The 26,604-nt window shown below is 42.8% G+C and overlaps 1 protein-coding gene across 4 annotated transcripts in view; it reads left to right on the top strand.

Annotated features, from left to right (window-relative positions):
• cacna2d2a (calcium channel, voltage-dependent, alpha 2/delta subunit 2a) overlaps positions 1–26,604 on the top strand; it is an 810,266-nt gene that overhangs the window by 618,875 nt on the left and 164,787 nt on the right. For 3 of the 4 annotated variants that reach the window (XM_043708453.1, XM_043708452.1, XM_043708451.1), the window contains one exon: positions 25,343–25,501. The exons of the other annotated variant lie outside the window; for it this stretch is intronic. In XM_043708453.1, coding sequence (XP_043564388.1) covers positions 25,343–25,501 — 159 coding nt within the window. The remainder of the gene's footprint in view (positions 1–25,342; positions 25,502–26,604) is intronic. 4 annotated transcript variants of the gene reach the window in all.

Raw genomic sequence — 26,604 nt, 5'->3', positions numbered from 1 at the left:
GGCCATTTGGATACCGACCTAGCTCGAAGGTAGAAGACAGAGGGTGGTGGTGGAGGGTTGTTTTTCAGACTGGAGGCCTGTGACCAGTGGAGTGCCACAAGGATCGGTGCTGAGTCCACTACTTTTCATCATTTATATAAATGATTTGGATGCGAGCATAAGAGGTATAGTTAGTAAGTTTGCAGATGACACCAAAATTGGAGGTGTAGTGGACAGCGAAGAAGATTACCTCAGATTACAATGGGATTTTGATCAGATATGCCAATGGGCTGAGAAGTATCAGATGGAGTTTAATTTCGAAAACGTGAGATGCTTCATTTTTGGAAAGCAAATCTTAGCAGGACTTACACACTTACACACTTAATGGTAAGGTCCTAGGGAGTGTTGCTGAACAAAGAGACCTTGGAGTACAGGTTCATAGCTCCTTGAAAGTGGAGTCGCAGGTAGATAGGATAGTGAAATGACACTTGGTATGCTTTCCTTTATTGGTCAGAGTATTGAGTACAGGAATTGGGAGGTCATGCTGCGTCTGTACCGGACATTGGTTAGTCCACTATTGGAATATTGTGTGCAATTCTGGTCTCCTTCTTATCGAAAAGATGTTGTGAAACTTAAAAGGGTTCAGAAAAGATTTACAAGGATGTTGCCAGGGTTGGAGGATTTGAGCTATAGGGAGAGGTACAATAGGCCTGGGCTGTTTTCCCTGGAGCATCAAGAGGCTGAGGGGTGACCTTATGGAGGTTTATAAAATCATGAGGGGCATGGATAGGATAAAGAAACAAAGTGTTTTCCCTGGGGTGGGGGAGTCCAGAAGTAGAGGACATAGGTTTAGGGTGAGAGGGGAAAGATATAAAAGGGACCCAAGGGGCAACTTTTTCACGCAGAGGGTGGTACGTGTATGGAATGAGCTGCCAGAGGAAATGGTGGAGGCTAGTACAATTGCAACATTTAAAAGGCATTTGGATGGGTATATGAATAGGAAGGGTTTGGAGGGATATGGGCCGGGTGCTGGCAGGTGGGACTAGATTGGGTTGGGATATCTGGTCGGCATGGACAAGTTGGACCGAAAGGTCTGTTTCCATGCTGTACATCTCTCTGACTCTGTTCCATAACACTCTTCATGACCTTACCATTTATTGTATAAATCCTACCTTGGTTTGACTTTCCAAAGTGTAACACATTACACTTATCTGTATTGAATTGCATTTGTCAATCCTCAGCCCACTTTCCCATCTGATCAAGATCTCTCTCTCTAATTTTTGATAACCTTCCTCACTATCCGCAAACTTACTAATCACACCCTGTACATTCACATCAAGATCATTTATGTAAATAACAAATAACAAAGGTCCCAGCAACGACCCCTGTTTCATACCACTAGTCACAGGCCTGCAGTCCAAAAAACAACCTTCAACCATCACCCTCTGCTTCCCATTATCGAGCCAATTTTGAATCTAATTAGCTAGCTCTCCCTGGATCCCAAGTGATCTAACCTTCATGACTAGCCTGCCATACGGGACCTTGTCAAAGGCCATACTAAAGTCCATACAGACAACATACACAGTCCTACCCTCATCTACCTCTTTGAAAAACTCTAAAAGATTTGTCAGACATTACTTCCCACCCGCAAATCCATGCTGACTATCCCTAATCAGACCTTGACTATTCATTATCTCTCCACCCCGGAAGCTCCCAACCTCATTCCTGATGAGGGGCTCCTGCCCGAAACATCGATTTTCCTGCTCCTCGGATGCTGTGCTTTTCCTGCACCACTCTAATCTTGACTATTCAAACGTTGGTTGATCCTGTCCTTCAGTATCCTCTCCAACAACTAGCCTACCAGTGATGTCAGGCTCACTGGCCTGCAGTTCGCTGGTTTGTCTTTGCTACCTTTCTTAAACAATGGAACAACATTAGCCATCCTACAGTCTTTCGGAAATTCTCCAATGAAGCAAAAATGTCTGCAAGGTCCTCTGCAAATTCTTCCCAAGCCTCAGAAAATGTCCGAGGATGTACTTGATTAGGCCCTTTTTTCTATTCCACCAATCTCAGATACAAGATATCATCATTCATCAATTCCAGCACAGTGCCACCACAAAACACACAATGTGGTTATTCCCTTCACAACGTGTTGTTAGAGAGAGTAGCTTTTATTTGTCAACTAATCCAGTAAAAACGAGACAATTTTCCTCCAAGACCAAGGGTGCTACATGGACAGCACAACTACACAATTCTACACGGGATAAAGTGCATTAGAAGTGCAAAACACGTAAGTTACAGTGTAATAGAAGAATGATAAATAATAGGTATTTTTCTAGCAGCAATTCTAAGTCATGCAAAGAATTTCAGATGGGAATGGGTCCGATCATACTGTGTTAAGGAGCCTGATAGCCTGAGGAAGAAACTGGTGCACAGTCTGGCCACGAGAGACTGAATGCTCCGGTATCTTCTGCCAGACGGCAGGAGGGAGAAGAGTTTGAGTGAGGGGTGTGTGGTGTCTTCCACAATGCTCTTAGCCTTTCGGTCCACAATGCTCTTAGCCTTTCGGATGCAGCGTGTGGTGTAAATGTCTGTAATGGAGGGAAGAGAAACCCTGATGATCTTCTCAGCTGTCCTCACTATCCATTGTAGGGTCTTACGATCCAAAATGGTGCAATTCCTGAACCAGGCAGTGATGCAGCAGCTCAGGGTACTGTATGACCCCTCTGTAGAATGTGGTGAGGATGGGGATTGGGAGGTGGGCTTTCCTCAGCCTGAACAGAAAGTAGAGACGTTGCTGGACTTTCTTGTCTATGGAGCTGGTGTTGAGGGTCCAGATGAGATTCTCCGCCAGGTGTACACCAAGAAATTTGGTGCTCTTCATGATCTCCATGGGGGAGCTGTTGATGTCCAGCGGACAGTGGTCGCTTTGTGCCCTCCTGAAGTCAACAACCATCTCTTCCGTCTTGTACACATTCAGAGACAGGTTGTTGGCTCTGCACCAGTCTGTTAGCTGCTGCACCTCCTCTCTGTGTATGTTGACTTGTTCCTGCTGATGAGACCCACTACACTTGTATCATCAGCGAACTGTGATTTGACCTGTGCTTCGCTGCACAGTCATGTGTCAGCAGGGTGAACAGCTGTGGACTGAGCATAGAGCCCTGGGAGGCCCCTGTGCTCAGTATGATGGTGTTGGAGATGATCTTCCCAATCCAGACTGACTGAGGTCTCCCAGTCAGGAAATCCAGGATCCAATTACAAAAGGAGGTATTTAAGTCCAGCAGACTCAGCTTTCCAGTCAGGTGCTGAGGAATAATAGTGTTAAATGTAGAACTGAAGTCTATGAATAGTAGTCTGACGTAGGTGTCTTTCTTCTCCAGGTGAGTGAGAGCCAGGTGGAGGGTGGTGGAAATGGCATCAGCTGTTGAGCATTGGGTTGATGAATGAACTGCAGGGTGTTCAGTGAGAGGGAAGGGGGCAGCAGGGTCTTAATATGCCTCATCACAAGCCTCTCGAACTCCTCCATCCTCAAAACCTCATCTCCCTCCCATGGTAGCTTCCCATGCAATTATAGGAGGGATAAGACTTGCACTTTTCTGTCATAGTCAGAGAGTCATACAGCATGAAAACAGATCCTTCGGTCCAACCAGTCCGTGCCGAACATAATCTCAAACTAGGTGAAAGTGAGGACTGCAGATGCTGGAGATAAGAGTCAAGATTAGAATGGTGCTGGAAAAGCATAGCTGGTCAGGCAGCATCCGAGGAGTAGGAAAATCGATGTTTCGGGCAAAAGCCCTTCATCAGGAATGAGGTAGCAGGAAAATTGACATTTCAGGCAAAAGCCCTTCATCAGGAATGAGGCAATTTTTTTTGCACAGAGGGTGGTTCAGGTGTGGAATTAAATTTCTGACGAAGTGATGGATGCGAGTGCAATTACAACGTTTTGAGCTCATTCCTGATGAAGGGGTTTTGCCTGAAACGTCGATTTTCCTGCTCCTCAGATGCTGCCTGACCTGTTGTGCTTTTTCAGCATCACTCTAATATTGACCATAATCCCAAACTAATCTAGTCCCACCTGCTTCCTATCCATCCCAACCTTTCTTAATCATGTATCCATCCAAAAGTCTTTAAACGTTGTAATTGTACTCGCATACATCACTTTGTCTGAAGGTTAATTCCACACCTGAACCTCCCTCTGTGCAAACATATTGCCTCCGATGTCTGTTTGAAATGTCTCTCCTCTCACCTTAAAAATGTGTTTATGACCAAAACACTCCATCCACGTGCGGCAGGAATTTACTTACTTTTCTTTCCTTTCTTTGAATCTAGTTTATTATATACACAGCATACACTGAAGTATCTTCTACATTAGGGATGCCAAACCACGCCTGGGTGACACTTTTGTGGAACACCTCCACTGAGTCTGCAAGCATGACCTTGATTGTCCAGTCACTTGCCTTTTCAACTTATTTTCTCATTGTCTTGCTCACATTTCTGTCTGACGCCTCCTTCAGTGTTGTATTGAAGCCGAATGCAAGCTGCAAGAACTGGACCTAATTGCCCAATTCAACATTTTGGACACAATGTTGAGTTGAGTTCAAAATCCTCAGGCCACCAAATCTCTCCTGCATTCTGAAATTGCCCCCACTGGCACTAGCACAAAATACTGTCTGTTGCGATATTGCTTTCACGCAGAGCTGACCTTTATTTCTGCTGTTAATGCATTCTCTGGGCTAATGCTTCTTCACAACGGGCATTCTCACTTCCTTTATCTTTGATTCTAAGACACTTTTAATCTCTTTTGCCATTTAAACCTTCCCAGATCTGCCCTTTTGTTCCACTAAACTCAGTCCTGTACTGCATATCAACATGATACTCATCACATTTCCACTTCTGTTTCGTTCTGAAGAATCATATTGGAATTGAAATATGAACTGCATTTCTTTCTCCACAAATGAAGAATGTCTTCACTATCCCTGACTGGGGGAGTACTGTTACCAGTTGAAACCGAGCAAAGGTAGTAGCACAGTGGTATACAGTCAGGAAGGATTTGCCCAGGCAAATGTTGACTACAGGCCCCAAGAACTTTCATGGCACCAGGCCAGACATGAGCAAGGAAACAAGCTATTGATTACCATATTCCCACTGATGAGTAATAAGACCAGAGAACCATAAAATGTTGGAGCAGAAGTAGGCCATTCAGCCCAGGGTGGCTGCTCTGCCATTAAATGGGATAATTGTTGATCTGACAATCCTTAGCTCCACTTTCTTGTTTTTTCCCCATAATCCTGATTCTCTTATCAATTAGACATGTCTATTTTAGCCTTTAACACCTCAGTCTCTACAGCCCTCTATAGTAAAGAATACTGGTAAATCACTACTTTCTGAGAGACGAGATTCCTCTTCATCCCTGTCGTAAAGTCATCGAGTTGTACAGCATGGAAACAGATCCTTCAGTCCAACCAGTCCAGGTTGACCATAATCTCAAACTAAACTAGTTCCACCTGCCTGCACTTGACCCATATCCCTCCTAACATTTCTTATTCATGTACTTATCTAAATGTCTTTTAAACACTGCAACTGTACCCGCATCCATCGCTTCCTCTGAAAGTTCATTCCACACATGAACCACTCTCTGTGTAAAAAAAACTGTCCCTCACGTCAGTTTTAAATCTTTCTCCTCTCACTTTACAAAAGAAAAATGCTCCCTAGTCTTGAAATCCCCAACCCTAGGGAAAAGTCACCTGCCTTTGACCTTATTTGCATACACCCCGTGTTTTTTTATAAACCTCCATAAGGTTACCTCCTACCTTCTGGTGAAAGAAATCCCAGCCTATCCAGTCTCTCATTATAACTCAAACCCTCCATTCCCAGCAACATCCTGGTAAGTCTCTTCAGAACCCTCTACAGCTTAATAATATCCTTCCTATAATAAGGAGACCAGAACTCCAGAAGAGGCCTCACCGATGTCTCGTACAACCTCAACGTAATATCCCAATTCCTATTCTCAAAGTTCTGAGCAATTTCTTATGTGTGCAACTCTTTACTCTGAGATTATGCCCTCGGGTCCTAGACTCTTCCATAACAAGACATTTAACCTGTCAAGCCTCTTAAGAATCTTAGATGTTTCAATTAGGTTGCCTTTCATTTGTTTAGATGCCAAAGTGTGCAAGCCCAATCTACTCCTCACAAGATGTCCCTCCATACCTGGTATCGACCCAATGAGCCTTCTGAAGGCTGCGTATATTGCCAGTATATAATTTATTTGAGAAGGTGTCCAAAGCTGTTTACAGTATTTGAGCTAAGGTTTAACCTGGTGCTTTGAAGAGTCTTGGCAAGATCTTGTTAACTGTATACTTCATTCTAAAATAAAGGCCAACATTATGATAGTCTTCCTTATTACATGTTTAATTGATGATTCTCCACTTTGAACGCCATTTTGAGGCAGTACTGAGGATGGACAGGGCATACAGTGTGCTCTGGATGGGGGACTTCAGTGTCAATCACCAAGAATAGCTCAGCAGCACCATTACTGATAAAGCTGATGGGGTTCTAAAGGACTGGGTCTACTGCAGGTGATGAGGGAACCAACAAGAGAGAAAAACATACTTGACCTCATCTTCACCAATCTGCCTACCGCAGATGCATCTGTCTGTGACAATTATCGTTAAGAGTGACTACTACAGAGTTGTTTGTAAGACAAAGGCTTCATATTGAGGATGCCTTCCATTGTGTTTTGTGGTACTGTCACTGTGCTAAATGGGAAGGACTTTGAACAGCTCTAGGAACTCAAGACTAGGCATCCATGAGGCACTATGGGCAATCGGCAACAGCAGATTTGTATTCCAGCATAATTTGAAACCTCATGACCCGGCATATCCCCATGACATGGCAAGGCACAACTAACAAAGGGGTGTCAACCAAGTGAAACTACGTAACAGGACTATTTGTCAAAGAACATAAACAGCAAGTGACAGACAGAGCTAAGTGATGACACAACCAATGGATCAAATCTCAGCTCTCCAGTCCTGTCATATCCAATTATGAATGTGGCAGGCAATTAAACAGCTCTCTAGAGGAGAAGGCTCCACAAGTACCCCCGTCCTCAGTGATGGAAGAGCCCAACACATTAGAGCAACATATAAAGCTGACACATTTGCAACATTCTTCAGCCAGAAGTACTAAGTGGATGATCAACCTCGGCTTTTCCAGAAGTAACAGCATCATCGATGCCAGTCTTCAGCCAGTTGATTCACTCCGTGTGATACCAGGAATGGCTTAAGTCAAAGTCTTTGGGCCCTGATATTTCAATTCCCCTTCCCATTCCCTTTCTGACTTAACCATCCTCCATTGCCACAACAAATCAGAACGCAAATTGACAGCCTACAGCCCAGAGGACTCAGCATTGAGTTCTCCATTTCAAATAACCTCTCTTCCTATCCCCTGACTCCCTTTCCAGCCTCTGCTCCTCCCTTCCATTCCTCTGACCGACCCTTCCTTCAAGCTACCAACCAGCTTCATTCCTCCCATCGACCAACCAGGCTGTATCCACTAGTGTTCACCTATCACTACCTCACCACTCTGCCCCTCTCCCCACCCAAAACCCTCTCCCACCCCCCCCTTTATCTGCAGCTCCCCTTACCCCCACCCCCAGTCCTGAAGAAGAGTCACACCCAAAACTTTGACTTCTCCACCTCCTGATGCTGCCTGGCTTCTGTGTTCTTCCAACCTCCTGCTTGTCTACCCTGACAATATTCGGCAATGGTACAGAAGACATGTAACCTTCTTTAAGCTAAGCCCTAGCATAGCTGTTTCAATGGAGCTACCACAATGGTATCTACTCAACAATCTGAAAAATTGACCAGGTATGTCCTGTACTGAAATAGCAGGACAAATCGAATCCAGCCAATTACTGATTTATCAGTCTACTCTTGATCATCTGTAAAGTGATGGAAAGTTTCATCAACAGTGCTATGAAGCAGCACCTGTTCAGCAATAGCCTGCTCACTGACACCCATTTTGGGTTCCACCAGAGCCAATCAGCACCTGACCTCATTACAGCCTTGGTGCAAACATGGACAAAACAACGAAATTCCAGAGGTGAGATGGGAGTGACTATCCTTGACATCAAGGCTGCATTTGACTGAATGTGGCATCAAGGGTCTGTAGCAAGACTCGAGGAGGAATTCCTCAGGGTGGTATCCTAGGTCTAACCATCATCAGCTGCTAAGTGATAGGTGAACCTTCCCTCCATCATAAATTCAGAAATGGGGTTGTTTGCTGATGACTGCACAATGTTCAGCACTAGTTGAGACTGCTCAGATACTGCAGTAGACCCTGTCAAAATGCAGCAAGATTTGAACAATGCTCGGGCTTGGGCTGACAACTGGCAAATAGCATTCACACCACACAAATGTCAGGCAATCATCGTCTTTGAAAAGAGGAAATCTAACCATCGACATTCAAAGGTATTATCATCACTGAATATCCCATTATCAACATCCTAGGGGTTACCATTGACCAGAAACTGAACTGGACCCACCATAAAAGCACAGCAGCTCAAGAATAGAGATCAGAGGTTAGGAATCCTACAGCAAGTAACTCGCCTCCTAAAGCCTGTCCCCTACCGACAAGGCACAAGTCAGGAGTATAATGGAATAGTCCTCCTTTACTTGGATGAGTGCAGCTCCAATTACATCAAGAAGGTTGACACTGTCCTAGACAAAGCAGCCTATTTGAACAGCACCACACCTACAAACTTTCACTCCCTCCACCACCGACGCTCAGTAGCAACAGTGTTTGCCATCCATAAAATGTACTACAGAAATTTAATGAGGTTGTTTAAACAGCACCTTCCAAACCCATGACAGCTACCATCTGGAAGGACAAAGGACAACAGGTACTTTTTCTTCTCAATTCATTCCTGAGGTGTAGGAATATCACAGCCTGCAAGTGCTTCTTCAAGACACTAACTATTCCAACTTGGAAATATATATTATTGTTTTTTCAGTGTCACCACATCAGAAGTCTGGAATTCTCTAACAGCAGTGAAGGTCTACAGCACATGGACTGCAGTAGTTCAAGAAAGCAGCTCACCACCACCACCTTTTCAAGAACAACTAAAGATGACAATAAATGTTGGCCCTGTCAGTGACACTTTTATCCCATGAAAGAAGAAAAATGTGCTGCCTGACCTGCTGAGTTTCTCCAGCACTTTGCTTTCAATTCTCGTAGATATCAGTAAGATAAGCAATGAGATAATCTGTTCTTAGTGGAGTTGCAGTCTAGATTATGTGCTCAAGTCTCTGGAGGGAGACCTGACTCCACAACCTGTAACTAGAAGTGTGGGCAAGCTTTTCTCTACAGCAGTGGTACACTATCTTATCTGCTATTACTCTGCTTTAAATACTCATTTCACTTGCTTACAGGCTACAAATCTCCAAAGTACAATTTGACAAAATAAGTAGATACAGTAAGTAAGCTTTCTGAGGTAAGCAGTTTCCACACTGTTCAAGGAATCAACAGAATGAGAGAAACTCTTCACAAAGTCTAAATATTCTACTTTCACTTGCAGCCACTTACTGAAATATTTTAAATCCATGTTTGGGATATTTTGAGGATCTGTTCGATGATGAACAAATTCTGTTGCTACAGATGTTATCATGAAGTATAATTACATACATCTCATTAAACAACCTTTTACCATTTTTATTCACTTGATTTAAGACTCTGCATCGGAAGGTTAATAACTCCTGACCCTCTCACTAATTGCTATTTACCAATTAAATGGTATCAGCTTGGCCATTTCAGTCTATTTACTGACTAAAAGCACTCCAGTGACCTAGCCTACTACCTCAGTTAGTGACTTCCTAAATTGTGAGTTTTTGATTTCTTGTCTGTTATCTGTTTCATAATATGCTGTGATATTTTTAAATGCTGTCTAACCAACTCCCCAACTCTATTTAATTTTCCCTAAAATTTAGCACGTAGTCCAAATTACCTATAGAAAGCTTTAAGGTTTTCCATGATCCTATCCACCAACAACTTCTCATATCCCCTCCTCACCCGTCTTAGTTCTCTCTTTAGGTGTTTTCTGGTTACCTTTTAACTCTCAATCACCTTAACTGAGCCATCACGTCTCATCCTCACAAAAGCCGCCTTCTTCTTCTTGACAAGAGATTCAACTTCCTTTGCAAACCATGGCTCCTGCGGTTGACGACTTCCTCCCTGTCTGACAGGTACATACTTCTCAAGGGCACACAGTAACTATTCCTTGAATAAGCTCCACATTTCTATTGTGCCCATCTCCTGCAGTTTCCTTCCCCATCCTATGCATCCCACTTCACCACTGAAAATGGGAAGTATAACAAAGAGCAGTGAATACAGATTTCAAAAGAAAGATCATGTTTGACCAACTTTACTGAGTTGTTTAGGGAAGTGACAGAAAGAGTAGTTTAGAGAAATTTAGTAGTTTTTTTTCCAAAGTAGCCTTTCATGCTATACCACGTAGTAGGTTTATAAGTAAGGCCATAATGTGTAGAGGGACAAATAGGTGATGGAATATAAGTTAACTTCCAAAAAAAACAAGAAGAGGGTTTTCAGATAGTTGATTTGAATGGCGTACAATGGGAAGCAATGTTCTTCAGGATCCGTGTTGGACCTACTGTGTTCACAATTTTTGTACATGATTTAAACTAAGGAATTGGAAGTACAATATCAAAATGTTCATAAAGCACCAAATTTTGAGTGTAGTTTTAAGTGTTAGAAAATATATGACAACATTAGCAAACTTGCAGAGTGGTCATGTAATTAGTTTCAACAAAGGTACATGAGGTTGTATATTTGGGCAGGAGGCCACATACTCCTAGAAAAACAAGTGTCTAAACATGGTTGAGAAACAGAGACAGCATGTTAATACTACACTAAAAATGCAAACCCAACAGCCCTGGACTTCATTTCGAAATGGTTAGAATTGAAAATCAGAGATGTTATCTGAAACTTATGTTGATTATATTGCATTTTGATTATATTGCATTTTGGTCCCCAGATTATAAAAAACAGGAAATCGGAGCAGTAGTAAAAGTACAAGCAGGATTCACAAGAAATTTACCAAATCCCTGTTCAAATTGAACAGACTGTGCCTGTTTCATCCAGGAAAGAGAAGATTGTAGAATGACCTGATTGACATGTTTAAGATTATAGAAGTGTATGATAGAAAGATGTTTCCATTTACAGGCTAGACTAGAACTGGAGGTGATAAATACAGTTTAGTCAGAGTAAATCCAATAGAATTTCCTTGCCCAAATAGTGGTTAGAATGTGCAATTCACATTTGAAGCAAGATAAGCAAATTAGGGGAGACAGGAATCAATTAGATTACATAAGGAAGAATAGGTGGGGGTTCATGTGGAGCATAAGCACAGCATGTACCTGTTAAGCTTAATGGCCTGCTTAGGAGTACTTTGTAATATTTATGAATAATCTGATGTGTCTTTTAGTATGCAAAAAGCATGCTGAAAAGCATGCAAGTGTTTGAATATATTGGGATTCAACACAATACATGTCTCATTTTTATTGTGTGATTAAGATGACCTGAAAGGGGCTACACTTGCGTGTGGCCAAACAAAATTTGATGCCAAGTCATATGAAACCATATTCGGGCAGGTAACAAAAGCTAAATTGTGAGGCATGTGCTCAAGGAGAAGAGAAAGTATAGAGGTCTTTATAAGTTTAGGGAGAGAACTGCAGAGCTTGAAACCTTGGCAATTGAGGGCACGGCTGTCAGCTCTATAAAGATGAAAATCGGACATGTGCAAGTGGCCAGAATTGGAAGTAAGCAGAGAAAGTTCATGTTAAGTGAGTAGAGATGAGATTGTTCTCATTACTATATGAGTATGTATGTATTGGTTCTGAGCTTATGAAGGGTGTCAGTACAGTTAGTAGTCAGAGCATACCGCTATCAAGGTCAGAATAACTGGACTGTCAGTGGTACTGTGCTTCAGGCTTGATTTGGGCCGACAGAAGTAGAGCGAGGTCAGGCAGCAGTCAGTGTGAGATAAGGTGCCTTTGGGTCTGATTGCCAAATGGTAAAATGAGATTTTTCTGTTCTTTATTACACTGTGGAGAAAAGTAGATAACCGTGCTAATCAGAAGCACAGTGGGAAAAGGTTTGTGCTCTCTACACAGTTAATGTGATATAGGAGCTTATCATCCTGTTGAAAAGATTGGATTTCATTCCATTGTTCTCTGACTGAAAGGAATATGTGTCAACCGTTGCAGTTTGAATTCTAAATCACAGCTTTTGAGACACTGGAAATGATATTCAGGATACTGTCACTCACTGGATCCCACTAGAATTACAGCTCATTCTGAGTAGACTGCATGTTACTAAACTGAATTATCACTGAACCTTTGTTCTTGAGTACAGTTTGTCTATTTTTCACTTTAGGAAGTGTGTGTTCTGGAACATGTCAGGATTCTGAACAACAGGATCGAGTAACTAGTAACTTGTTTCTTGAGAGTTATTTGAGTTTGATTTCTGACTGGCTGCCTAGTTGATTGGCTATTTTGTTTTGATACATAGGACAATTCACTGATTTTTGGATTTTTTTGATTATATTCTTAGTTGAGGATCTAAACCATGATTGCCAGTTGATAGACCTGATAAAGGTTTATCAAGAATTTGGAGCTTCAGCTTTTGATTATATGTATCAATTACCTAACTGGACAGATTTTGAATGATTAGTCAGGAGAAAGAAATTAGGTTCTGAGGAAGGGTCACTGGACCTGAAATGTTAAATCTGATTTCTGTCCACAAATGCTGCCAGACCTGCTGAGCTTTTCCAGCAATTTCTGTGTTTATTTGAAAGAAATTCGGATATGAGAGAAAGCTAGCTTGAAATGTAAAAAACAGACAGCGAGAGTTTCCACAGGGACTTAAGAGGAAAAAAGTTAAACGAAATAGTTAAATTACAATCGCTAGAGAAGCAGTATTGAGACTGATGGAACTGTGTGCTATTAAGTTCCTAGGTCACTGACGGACTGTTTATCCAAGGGTCTTAAAAGAGGTGGCCAAGAGGTAGCAGATGCTTTGGTGTTAATTTCCAAAGTTTGTTTGATTCTGGAATAGTAGCAAAGACTGGAAAGTGGTAAATATATTCAAGAACTGAGGAAAGGAGAAAACGTGAAGCTGTAACCTAATATATCAGTGTGATATGTGTTGTGGGGAACTTATTAAAATTGAATATTAAGGAGGTTGTAGCTGGGTAGTAAGAAAAATTTAAGGCAATCGGGAACTTTGCATGGTTTTGTGAAAGGGGAAATCATGTTTAACCAATTTTTGAAGTATTTTGGTGAAGTAACATGCATTTTGGATAAAAAGAGTTTGTACATATAATACTTCAATTTCTAGGAGTCATTTGACAACAGTCCACTTAATAAGTTATTGCATTTCATCTGGGCTCATGGTATATGGTAGCATACTGGCATGGATAGAAGATTGGCTGGCTGGCAGAAAACAGTGAAAAAGCATAAATGACTCTTGTTCTGACTGGCAGGATGTCCCTCATGGGTCTGTTCCGGTGTCTCAGCATTTTGCAATTTATATCAGTGTCTTAAATGAAGGGAGTAATGGGGTGGTAGTGAAGAAAACAGTGAGTGGGCAGATATCTGGTAGGTGGAATATAATAGGAGATGATATGAAATTGTTTACTTTTGCAGAAAGAATAAAAAAGCAAAGTATTGCATAAGTGGAGAACTGCAGAACTCTGAGGTGCAGAAGGATTTAGGTGTTCTAGTCCATGAATCACAAAACATTAGTATCAGGTACACCTTCCACTTGAGGAGTATCCGCCGTATCCTGGGCATATCCTGGCGAGACAGTGTATCCAATGCAGCGGTCCTATCTCACACTGGCCTTCCCAGCTTGTACACTCTGCTCAGACAGCGGAGACTGTGCTGGCTGGGCCACTTCCACCGCATGGAAGATGGCCACATCCCAAAGGATGTCCTCTATGGAGTGCTTGCATCTGGGAAGAGACCCACTGGGCATCCTCAGTTGTGCTACAAGGACATCTGCATGAGGGACATGAAGGTGCTTGGTGTCGTTACGGAGTCCTGGGAAAGGCTTGCAGCTGACTGTGCGAGATGGAGAAGCACCCTGGACCAACACCTCAAAACAGGGGAAAAGAAGCTAATGAGCGCTGCAGCAGACAAGCGGGCACGAAGGAAGAAGTGCAGCAGCTCTAGCAGTTCAGCGACCACATACTGATGTGACCTCTGCAACAGGGACTGTCACTCCAGTATTGGAGTGATCATGAAGGGCTTTTGCCCAAAACGTGGATTTTCCTGCTCCTCGGATGCTGCCTGACCACCTGTGCATTTCCAGCATCGCTCTAATCTTGACTCCAGTATTGGTCTCTTCAGCCACAAGCGACGTTGCTTCAGGGAAGCAGAAAGCTAGAACAACAAGGATGCAACCCATGGTCATCCATGAACGAAAGGGGCCTCAGATGCAGCAGGTAGTAAAGAATGCTTATGCCGTGCTACTCATTGTTATGCAAGGAATTGAACAGAAAGGTAAAGATGGCATGCTTTTTTAATACAGAATATTAGTGAAACCACAAATTGAATGCAGTGTGCAGTTTTAGTTTCCTTATTTAAGGATGGATGTTAATCCTTGGACATGATTCAGAGGGGTTTTTTTTCGACTGATTCCTAGGATAAGAAGATTGTTTTATGAGGAATGGTTGGACAGATTGGGCTTGTTTCTGCTGGAGATTAGGAGGCTACGATGTGATTTGATTGAAGTGCATAAGGACCTAAATGGTCTTGACAAGGTGGGTGTAGAAATGATGTTTCGTGTTGTGGCTGAGTCCAGAACGGGGAGCACATTTAAAAAGTAGGTGTTGCGCTTTTAGGACAGAGATGGGGAGATTATTTTTTCTCTGAAGGCTGTGCAATTTTAAAATCCTGCACTTCATTGAATGTTCGTTGGGCAGCACGGTGGCTCAGTGGTTAGCAGTGCTCCCTCACAGCGCCAGGGACCTGGGTTCAATTCCAGCCTCGGACGACTGTGCGGAGTTTGCACATTCTCCCTGTGTCTGCATGGGTTTCCTCTGGATGCTCCAGTTTCCTACCACAATCCAAGATATGCAGGTTAGGTGAATTGCCTGTGCTAAATTGCCCATAGGTTGGGTGCTTTAATCAGGTGTAATTTTAGGGTGTGGGAATGGGTTTGGGGGGGTTGCGCTTTGGAAGGTTGGTGTGGACCTGCTGGGCTGAAGGGCCTGTTTCCAAACTGTAGAGATTCTAATTCTAATTCTAAAATATGTTTAAGGTGGCAGTCCCTTGACTTGCTATATCATTCAATACAATCATGTTTGATCTTCATTTTCTCACCATTTCCCATGTCATTTGATTCCCAGCAAAATCTTTTTCAAAGGATGCTTATTTAACGTTTTGTGGTAGAGAATTATAAAGAGTCACAATCCTATGAGTGATGCCAGAAAAAACAGCAGATTATCTAGTTAAACTTATAAAATTATAAATAGTCGTGACAGGCTAGGTGATATGAGGATACTCCCCCCCAGGCTGGAGAGTTTCAAGCATTTCAAGAGTTTTACTCAAAGGATTACGAATAGTTGAAATTCTCTACTCCAGAAGACAGAGATAAATAGATGTCTTGGATACTAAGGGATTCAAAATTTATAGGTGAACCTAAGATGGAGGATCAGGAATGGTAGATCAGATTTGAAGGATTAAGTCATCCACACATGCTCCCAATTATTATGCTTAACATTTTTATATATTCCAGTTTCCTTGAGATAGAGACTTTTGAACTTTTTCCATCAGTCTATTACTTTTTAGCAATTTCTGTATTTGGAGCCTCAAGTTCTTTTGACCCTCCACAGCTCCTGGTTTCTCACCATTAAAAACACACTGAACTATCTTTCTTGGATCAAAGTGGGAAACCTCCTACTTCTCCCTAAAAAAAACTCAATCTGTCTTAGAATAACAGCATCTCATGGTAACTTTCTGTTCCAAACTACACTGCTGACTGTGCCACTATATTTGGGTTACATACAAGTGTACAAGTTAGGAGTCGAAATAGACCATTCGGCCTCCTTAATCTTACCACCATTCAATAAAATCGTGGTTGATCTGTTTATTGTTCAAATTCCACTTTCCCACTTACTCCCAATAGTCTTTGATTCCCTTACCTAATAAGAACCTGTCTATAGAGTTTATGTTTTGAGTCCAGTGATCTCCCCATCTGAGGAACAATCACTGGATTTGAAACATAAACTCTGTTTTCTCTCCACAAATGCTGCCAGACCTGCTTAGTTTCTCTAGCAATTTCTGGTTTCATTTCAGATTTCCAGTCTCCGCAGTTCTTTGTTTCAGGATTCTGTCCATCTCTACCTTAAAAATATTGAATGACCCTACCTTCTGAAGCAGAGGGTTTTAAAGTTGCACAGCCCTCAGAGGAAATAAAAATCATTATCTCTGTCCTAAAAGGGCAACCCCTAATTTTTCAACAGTGCCCCCACTTTTGGACTCAGCCACAAGAGGAAACATCATTTCTACATCCTACATGTCAAGACCATTCAAGATCTTGTGTAAGATCTTCAATCAAGTCATCCTTAGCCTGCTAATATCCAGCTACTTTTTCTTACATTATTAATGATATGTTTAAGATGATTAAAAGATTTGTTAGGCTAGAGAGAGGGAAACTAATTTCACTGATGGGCAGTACTTTTCTATGTTCTATCATAAGGTCATCAACTCCCTCATTTATGGCTGGAGCATGTAACCTTTGTCACCCTTGATTCTGCAGCGAGTAACTCTTTTCCATACTCCCAAAGTCTCTCCAGCATCCAAAGCACAGGTCAAGAGTGTGATGAAATATTCCACACTGTTCTGGATGAATACAGCTCCAACAGGTCTCACAAGGCTCACTAGATTAGCATCTTTGTTCTGAAGAATGGCCACTGAACCTAAAATGTAAACTCTTGAGTTCTCTCCCCAGATACTGCCAAACCTGCTGAGTTTGTCCAGCAGTTTCTGACCTTTTTCTGATTTCTAGCATCCACAGTTCTTTCAGTTTCACTAGATTTCCACTCTACCCATCATTCAACATTTTCTCCCTGTACCATGGGTGCATTGTGTGACAGCAGTATCTAACACGGTGCATGCAGCAACTCACCAAGTCCCCTTCAAAAGAATCTCACAAACCCATGACGTCTACCATCAGATGGGCCACCAAGCCTACAGGATGTCTATATCCTAGTGAATATCCTAGGCGGAAGATGAGGCGCTCTTCCTCCAGCCGTCGTATTGCTATGGTCTGGCGATGGAGGATTCCAAGGACCTGCATGTCCTTGGTGGAGTGGGAGGGGGAGTTGAAGTGTTGAGCCACAGGGTGGTTGGTTGGAACCCTCCAACCACATGGGATGAACTCAGATTTCTCCAGTTTCCTCATTTCCCCTCCCCCCACCTTGTCTCAGTCCCAACTCTCGAACTCAGCACCATCTTCCTAACCTGCAATCTTCTTCCTGACCTCTCCGCCCCCACCCCCACTCCGGCCTATCACTCTCACCTTTACCTCCTTCCACCTATCGCATTTTCAACGCCCCTCCCCCAAGTCCCTCCTCCCTACCTTTTATCTTAGCCTGCTTGGCACACTCTCCTCATTCCTGAAGAAGGGCTTATGCCCGAAACGTCAATTCTTCTGCTCCTTGGATGCTGCCTGACCTGCTGCGCTTTTCCAGCAACACATTTTCAGCTCTGATCTCCAGCATCTGCAGTCCTCACTTTCTCCTAGAAGATCACCAATCTGTAATCCATCTGTGGATAAACCCTTATGCTCTTTCCTTGCTCATCATTCACTCTGCCATCCGTAGCAGATGAGCCTGAGGACTGTTTCAGTTCAGCATCATCACACTATTGGCTGCACTTCAGTCACCAGTTAATTGAGGTGAAAGGTCAATGTTTCAGAGGAAAATTATTGTTAGCCTGAAGTTATTGCCTTCATTTCCTATAATTATGGACAGCAAAGGGACCATTATCACAAATAGACAAATATCTCGACTCAGATCAATGATTTGGAGAATTGCAAAGAGGGCAAAGGTATAGTCAAGCTAGTACCACAGTTATAATTCATACTGACGACAGTGGAAGGTGCACTGCCTAGATTAGAATTCAGAACTCATAATTATTTCTACGTATTTGACAACGCTAAATTGTATTCACAAATTTAATGACCACAAAAAGTCTGTGAAGGAAGGCTGCATCAGATATTTATGTGAGATGTGTTTCTGTGAGAGGAATTTAATACCCACCCTGGGGATAAGTTTGATGGCAGGGCGAATTTAATCAGGTCCTTCCTGCCTCTATCCTCATTAAGTCTGTGATGGGAGGGTCCACAGGTGGTCTTCCCACTAGCCTGCCAGTTCAAGCCTTTATTTTCCACTTAAGGGTCTCACCCCATCAGCACTGGTATGAAGCGAGTAGTAGGCAAAAGTTAGAAAGGCTAAATTTTTTTTTTACTGGTGAGAGGTTAGGTGAGTGCGAGTGTTGAAAGGGACTTGGGTGCCCTTCTCCTTGTGTCACTAAAAGCTAGCATGTGGGTGCAGCAAGCAAAAAGGAAGGCAAATAGTATGTTGGCCTTCATCGCAAATGGATTTTTGCACAAGATTGAAGATATTTTGCTGTAAATGTGTAGAACCTTGCTGATACATCACCTGGTGGGGTTTTTCCCGGTGCTCCAATTTCCTCCCACAGTCCAAAGATGTGCAGGTTAGGTGCATTAACCATGTTAAATTGCTCCATTATGTCCATGAATTTGCAGGCTAGGTGGATCAGCCATGGGAAATGCAAGATTACAGCGATAGGGGAGGGTGCTGGGTGGAATGCTGTTTGGACGATCAATGTGGACTTGATGGGATAAATGGTCTGCTTCCACACTGTAGGGATTCTATAGTTCTATAAAAGTAAAGGTTCACCAAATTAATCTTTGAGATGACAGGATTGTTATGTGAGGTGTGATTGAGGAAACTGGGTCTGTATTCCTATGAGTTTTGGAGAATAAGGGATGACCTCATTCAAAATACTTAGAGTATATGACAAGTTGGCTGGTGAGTCTAAAACCATGGAACATAATTTCAAGATTAGAGCTTTGCCTTTTAGGACTGAGGTGAGAAATATCTTCTCTCAGAGGTTTGTGCTTTCTGGGATTTTTCTATCACAGAGGAAGCTCAATCATTGAGCATGCTCAAAACAGAAATCAAGCACAACAAAGAAACCTGTACATTGTTGCTTTTGGTCTCTGTTGGGGTCGCTCATTCAAAGGCACTCAATTTCCATCCAAGAGATCCAACACCATGATGAGGTAGCCTGTTGAGAGCCACGCCCTACTGTTCTGCTGATCTATCTCCCTTGCAACTACCTTTTGCCATCACTCCACTCTTGCTATCACTCATCTGTGGTCTTAAATCCATCAACAATACCAACCTCTGAGTGTGCCTCAACAGCAGGAGTCAGTGCCTTCCTGTTGACACTGCTACATCATGGACCCCCCCCCCCCCCCAATTATATGTTAATACTGTGAATGACTGATATCAGTAACTGTGCATAAGGCAACTTTTGATCCGGAATCAGTACATTTAGGAAAATACAGAATTTCTTTCAAATGTCTGTGGACTCAATAGTTGTTTTTAAGCATGTTTGAAAAACATGTTGAATAGTTTGCATCAATTGTAAAGAGTCAGTTTTATTTTTCTTGAATAATAAGGGATACTGGTTGATGTGACTTGGCATTCCTTGACATGGAAGCAGTACCAACAGAAAAGAAGTTAAGATTAGATGCCATGTGATTGACAGAAACAAAAGAATGGTGGAGGCAAAGGAGAACCACGACTGGAGGAACTGAAGTATGAATGCACAGATAAAGTCACAAAGAGAAAGGAAACAGAGACAGCAAGAACAGCTCATTTTTTTGTGAAGGCATTACAATATTATGATCTGAATCTCAGATTGGAGTTTAGGGTTGGTAGCACAGTTACTTTATATAGGCAGTCAACCTTTCATAAGAAATGTTCATAATTTATTAAATTTGTTAAAAAGCAGCACTTCAGATTTTGTACATTAATTAATTACACATAAAAATGAAACAAACCATGACAATTGAAGATGGTTCACTGATTACCAGAGGATGAGAAGGCAGTTGGCATGGAGTGTGATTTGTGAAGGCAGCATGTTGCTTGCTAGCCAAAATGTTAGAGAACTTTTGCCTGGATTTTCCCACAATCTCTTCTGGCCCACCTTCCATCCGAAGAAGACAGCTCTACCTAACAAGGATCACATAACAAGGCCTGGCCTCTAACCCCAAGCACATGCTGATGCACACTATTTCTAGAGATTGCCAATTTAGGAGATATTCATAGTTCCCTAAAGGTGGAGTCACAGGTAGACACGGTAGTGAACAAAGCATTTAGTACGCTTGCCTTTATTGGTCAGTGCATTGAGTATAGGTATTGGAATATCATATTGCGGCTCTACAGGACAATGGTTAAGCCATGTTGGCATGCTGTGTTCAGTTCTGGTCTCCCTGCTATACAAAAGATGCGGTAAAACTTAAAAGGATGTAGAACAGATTTACAAAGATGTTGCTGGAGTTGGAGAGTTTGAGCTATAAGGAGAGTCCGAATAGGCTGGGGCCATTTCCCTGGAGTGTTGGAGCCTGAGGAGTGGCATTATAGATGTTTATAAAAAATGAGAGGCATGGATAGGATGAATAGCTGAGGTTTTATTCCCAGGGTAGGGGAGTGCAAAACAAGAGGTCATAGATTTAAGGTGAAAGGTAAAAGATACAAAAGGGATCTAAGGGCAACTTTTTCATGCAAAGGGTGGTGTGTGTAAGGAATGAGCTGCCAGAGGAGGTGGTGGAGGCTGATACAATTCCTGTATTTAAAAGGCATCTAGATGGATACGTGAATAGGAGGGATTTAGAAGGACATAGGCTAAATGCTGACAAATGGGACGAGATTAATTTAGGAAATATGGTTGACATGGGCAAGTTAGACCCCAAAGGTCTGTTTCCGTGCTGTACGTTAATATTACTCTGAATGGATAATGCTGAGGAGGGCAACTTGGGAATGCTCGTACTTATCCAAATGTACTGTGGCCTTTTGAAGATGGCATGAACACTAGGGGTTCCATGCTTTTAGTGGATATTTTCTGAGTGGGGAGTTGTTCCATGAATGGCATGCAGTAAGATGGGATGCAAAATGGACACACAAGGGTAGGGGTTGATAATAATGTGGTGAGTTTGATACAATACAGCAAGAAGACTTACTAGCCCTGCAGCAAGCAAGCTTTCAAAAATCTGGTGCAACTCAGACTTAAAGCAAACAAGTTCTAGATTAAAGTGGTGCTGGAAAAGCACAGCAGTTCAGGCAGCATCAGAGGAGCAGGAAAATCGACGTTTTGGGCAAAAACCCTTAATCAGGAATACAGGCAGAGTGCCTGAAGGGTGGAGAGATAAATGAGAGGAGGGTGGGGATGGGGAGAAAGTAGCATAGAGTACAATAGGTGAGTGGGGGTGAGGATGAAGGTGATAGGTCAGGGAGGAGGGTGGAGTGGATAGGTGGAAAAGGTGATAGGCAGGTAGGACAGGTCATGGGGACAGTGCTGAGCTGGAAGTTTGGAAACCTGACCAGGTAGTCACGGGGGGAACGGTCTTTGCGGAAGGCGGAGAGGGGTGGGGAGGGAAATATATCCCTGGTGGTGGGGTCTGTTTGGAGGCGGAGAGGGGTGGGGAGGGAAATATATCCCTGGTGGTGGGGTCTGTTTGGAGGCGGAGAGGGGTGGGGAGGGAAATATATCCCTGGTGGTGGGGTCTGTTTGGAGGCGGAGAGGGGTGGGGAGGGAAATATATCCCTGGTGGTGGGGTCTGTTTGGAGGCGGAGAGGGGTGGGGAGGGAAATATATCCCTGGTGGTGGGGTCTGTTTGGAGGCGGAGAGGGGTGGGGAGGGAAATATATCCCTGGTGGTGGGGTCTGTTTGGAGGCGGAGAGGGGTGGGGAGGGAAATATATCCCTGGTGGTGGGGTCTTTTTGGAGGTGGCGGAAATGTCGGCGGATGATTTGGTTTATGCGAAGGTTGGTAGGGTGGAAGGTGAGCACCAGGGGCGTTCTGTTCTTGTTACGGTTGGAGGGGTCTGAGGGCGGAGGTGCGGGATGTGGATGAGATGCGTTGGAGGGCATCTTTAACCACATGGGAAGGGAAATTGCGATCTCTAAAGAAGGAGGCCATCTGGTGTGTTCTGTGGTGGAACTGGTCCTCCTGGGAGCAGATATGGCGGAGGCGAAGGAATTGGGAATACGGGATGGCACTTTTGCAGGAGGTAGGGTGGGAAGAGGTATAGTCCAGGTAGCTGTGGGAGTCGGTGGGTTTGTAAAAAATGTTAGTGTCAAGTCAGCATCTGCAGTCCTTGTTTTTAACCAAAGCAAACAAGTTTCAGTTCATAACCTCCATCACTGCAGCACATCTTTTGTTCTGTCTGCCTTAGTTTTTGCATGTCAAACTCCCTATAAATTGGTCCCTATTATATATTGATGCCATTGTAACTTCTGGTTTTACTAAACAGCTCTACACATGTTTAACTGCAATTTAGAGCTACTGCTAAAAATTTAGAACTAATTAGACCTTGACTTTTGCGAAATAACACTTATGACACTAACTGTTAGAGTTTGGGGTTTTTGAACCATAGTTCCCACTACAGGCAGTGATGTGAATGTTTAGGTAGTTTATTAAGTGAAAGTGGGTATTGCAGATGCTGGAGATCAAAGTCAAGATTGGAGTAGTGCTGGAAAAGCTCAGCAGGTCATACAGCATCCAGGGAGCAGGAAAATCAACGTTTTGGGCCAAAGCCCTTCATCAGGAATCTTTCCTTACTTTACCTTCATCTTCTATCGAAACGAGACAGTTCCTTGATGAGGACTTCCCTCTACCCCTCAGCACTTATTGATATATCCCATCTCTGGGGACTGCTGATTTACCCTGTGTCCATCAACCACTTGCATTCCTCTAACCAGTCGGTATGTAACTAGCTGCTCAGTATGTCAGAATAACAGTTATGCCCTTGACTACCTTCATCTGAAAGATAGTTTGATTCTTTCTGGGAACAAAACTTTTATTTTCCTTCACACTGCACTATAATAGAGTAAACGTGCTGCTAGATAATTACTTGATGTCAGCTTATGGATCATAGCGATCTTGTTGATATTTATTGTCACTTTCATTTTGTCATTTCTTAAAAAAAACTTTGGTGGGAAGGAAGTAACTGCTGTAACAACCATTACAGGAGACCTCGATATAGAGGAGATACCAAAAACAACCAAATATAGGGAAAAAGAAGAGGTCAGTTCTTCTGTTTAGCAGGAAAAGCGTCAGAACCTCTTGGTGGTACTGTGAAACTGTTGAGTGTCTAAAACTGGAATTCACCGTGAATACCTGAGGATATTAAAACCTGGGTATTACTGGTTGGCTAGTTGAAACATAACTCAGGAAAGCCACACAGAATTGCCATGAGCTGAGGAGGAAAGAGTTCATAGAAGTGTGCCATATTAATAATGATTGTACATTTTTATGACACAAAAATAGTTGGAAAAGCAAGTGCTGCAAGTTCACAGAGGGATATAGACAGTTAAAGTGAGTGAGCAAAAACTTGGCAGATGGAATATATTGTGGGAAAATGTGAGGTTGAGCCGAGTTTATTGAAATGGGGAAAGACTGCAGAAAGCTGAACCAAACAGAGACTTTGGAGTCCTCATCCATGAATCACTTGGATCCATGAATCCAAGTTCAGCCGACAATAGGAAAGGCAAATGAAATGTTGGCCTATATTGCAAACAAGATTGTAGTATATGAATAAGGAGCTCTTAATAAAACTATACAAGGCATTAGTCAGATTACAGTTGGAATTCTGTGAACAGTTTTGGTCCCCTTATTTAAGGCAAGATATACTGAAATTGGAAGTTCAGTAGGTTGATCCCAGATAGGGAAAGACTGTCTTATGAGGAGCAGTTGAGTAGGTTGGGCCTGCACTCTCTCAAATTTAGAAGAATGAGAAGTGACCTTATTGAAACAGACAAAAGTCTTAGAGTCCTTGACAGGGTATATGGGAGAGGTCATTTCCCCTTGTGGTGGAGTCTGGACATAGTCTCAGAATAAAGGGTCTCACATTTGAAACAAGGATGAGGAGAATTTTTTATTTCTCTCGCAGGATAGTGAATCTGGGATTCTTTACCACAGAACTATCGAACTGAATCATTAAGTATATTTCACACATTGGCTGTTGTAATTCATTCTTGGGATAGAAGTGTTGTTGGCTAGTCCTACATTTATTGTCCGTCCTTAATTATCCTTGAGAAGGTGGCTATTCGTGACCCGATGTATTTCATGTGGTACCCTAAATCTTGCCTTGGCTGTGCTAACTCTTCAGCCTGTGTTGTCGAAGATTGGTGACACTGAAGCCAGAGGTGAACAGGCCAAGAATTTCATGCTGTTGTCCATCAGGCCAGTTTACTGTTATAAAAACAGAAATTGCTAGAGAAACTCAGCAGGTCTGATGGCATCTGTGGAGAGAGAGCAGAGTTAATTTTTAGCGTTTAGAGAGTCTTCTTCAGAAGGCCAGTTTACTGGCAAGGTCTTACTCCAGGTGGTTTCCGAAAAGGTGAGCAGTAGATAGCCAATAAAGCAAGTAAGCACCCTGTTAGGTCTGTATCCTAGACTAATTAGAAATTCCTAGTGGATCTCTATAGTGACCAAAAAACATGGACAGCAAGTGGAGGCGGTCTTAGGCAGCAGGCTCAGGTGAGGGTTTGGGGGTTCAGCTGCCCTCCTCACTTTTTAAATTATGCCCCATGGCCGTGGCTTCAAGACACTCACAGCAGTCACTGGCCACACTGTGGATGGGATCTCCCTCCACAGGATGAGTCCGGCACTGTGGATGTTTTTAACATTTTAGAATGAGCTGAGAGGGCACCTCCATCTTGAAGTGTCATCTTTTTGTCTCTGTTACATAAATCTCTAGGCAACTATGTAATTGAAAGATGTAATTCACCAATTGACTAGTTTGCGTTTAGATTTTGATGACTCAATTGGCATGCAATTGGTTGCTGAATGGCCCCTTGTTCTTCACAGGCCTGTGGTTGGTTGAAGATTGGCCCTTGGTCTGTCTCTGGCCTTTGGTTGATGAATAATGTCCTGACTTGTCATTGGTTAATTAATGGCCTCTATTGTTAGCACCCGGATGTTGCTGTTCTTTGACTGCCTTGTGACTGGCTTTTTCCCTTCTGCAGTTCAATGACGAAGCCAAACCAGTGGCCTGCTTCAAGCATTTGGTTCAAGCCAATGTACGGAATAAGAAGGTCCTCAAAGATGCCGTGCAAGACATGAATGCCCAGGGAGTGACAGAATATAAATCAGGATTCAATTATGCCTTTGATCAGCTACTCAATGTAAGCACATTGAAATATGCCAACCATCCTGATAAGAATCAGCTTTTTGAACTGATGTGATTGTACAGGTAGTTCTGGAATAACACAGTTTCGGCACTGCGATTTGGCTATAATGTCGCTGAAGAATTAGGGAATATTATTTTGGAGAATGCTTACCTCAGCTAGCAATATTGAATTCCAGCAGGGATTGGTTCGCATGCTTCATTCTGTTCATTCGCCCATATTTGTACCAAGATCTCCGCACCATTCTGTGCATGAGCCCGTGTTTTTGCCGTTCTACACATGCGCTGGGGTCCGCTCCGTTCTGCGCATGCATGATGTCAGCTGCCAAATGTGAGAGCAGCTTTCTGTGAGAGGTACTGTATCGAGTGCAGCTTTCTTACAATTTTTAAATATATTGTGTTAAATTTACTTTTGTTAATAAATATGATTTCAACCTTCATTCAGGCTGTGCTATACTTTGCGTTAGATGTCCGGGTGATGTTTAAGCGATCATGAGTGACATTTTTCCCATAGGCCTCACAGTGCCAGAAACCCGGGTTTGATTCCTGTCTCGGGCGACTGTCTGTGTGGAGTTTGCACATTCTACCCATGTCTATGTGGGTTTTGTCCGGGTGCTCTGGTTTCCTCCCACAGTCCAAAGATGTGCAGGTTAGGTGAATTGGCCATGCTAAATTGCCCATAGTGTTAAGTGCATTAGTCAGGAGTAAATATAGGGTAGGGGAATGGGTCTGGGTGGGTTACTCTTCGGAGGGTTGGTGTGGACATGTTGGGTCGAAGGGCCTGTTTCCACACTGTAGGGAATCTAATCTAATGATACAGAAATGTGGAGCAACTACATTAATAAATCAGTTCCCTTGTTATTACCATAAGATGAGAAGATGTCAAAGAAGTGTAGAAATAGAAATCTTACTCTTTATTCTTTCGTGCGTCACAGGTAAGACCAGAATGTTTTGCTGATTCCTAATTGCTCTTGAACTAAGTGGCTTGCTTGGCTATGTCAGAGGGCAATCAAGAGTCATCTACATTGCTATAGGGTCGGGAATCACATATTGGCCAGTCCAGGTAAGGAAGGCTGATTTCTCTTCCTAAAAGACAGTAGT

This window comes from Chiloscyllium plagiosum, chromosome 18, assembly GCF_004010195.1.
Source record: "Chiloscyllium plagiosum isolate BGI_BamShark_2017 chromosome 18, ASM401019v2, whole genome shotgun sequence".
NCBI lineage: Eukaryota > Metazoa > Chordata > Chondrichthyes > Orectolobiformes > Hemiscylliidae > Chiloscyllium > Chiloscyllium plagiosum.
This window is presented reverse-complemented; position numbering and strand designations above follow the sequence as displayed.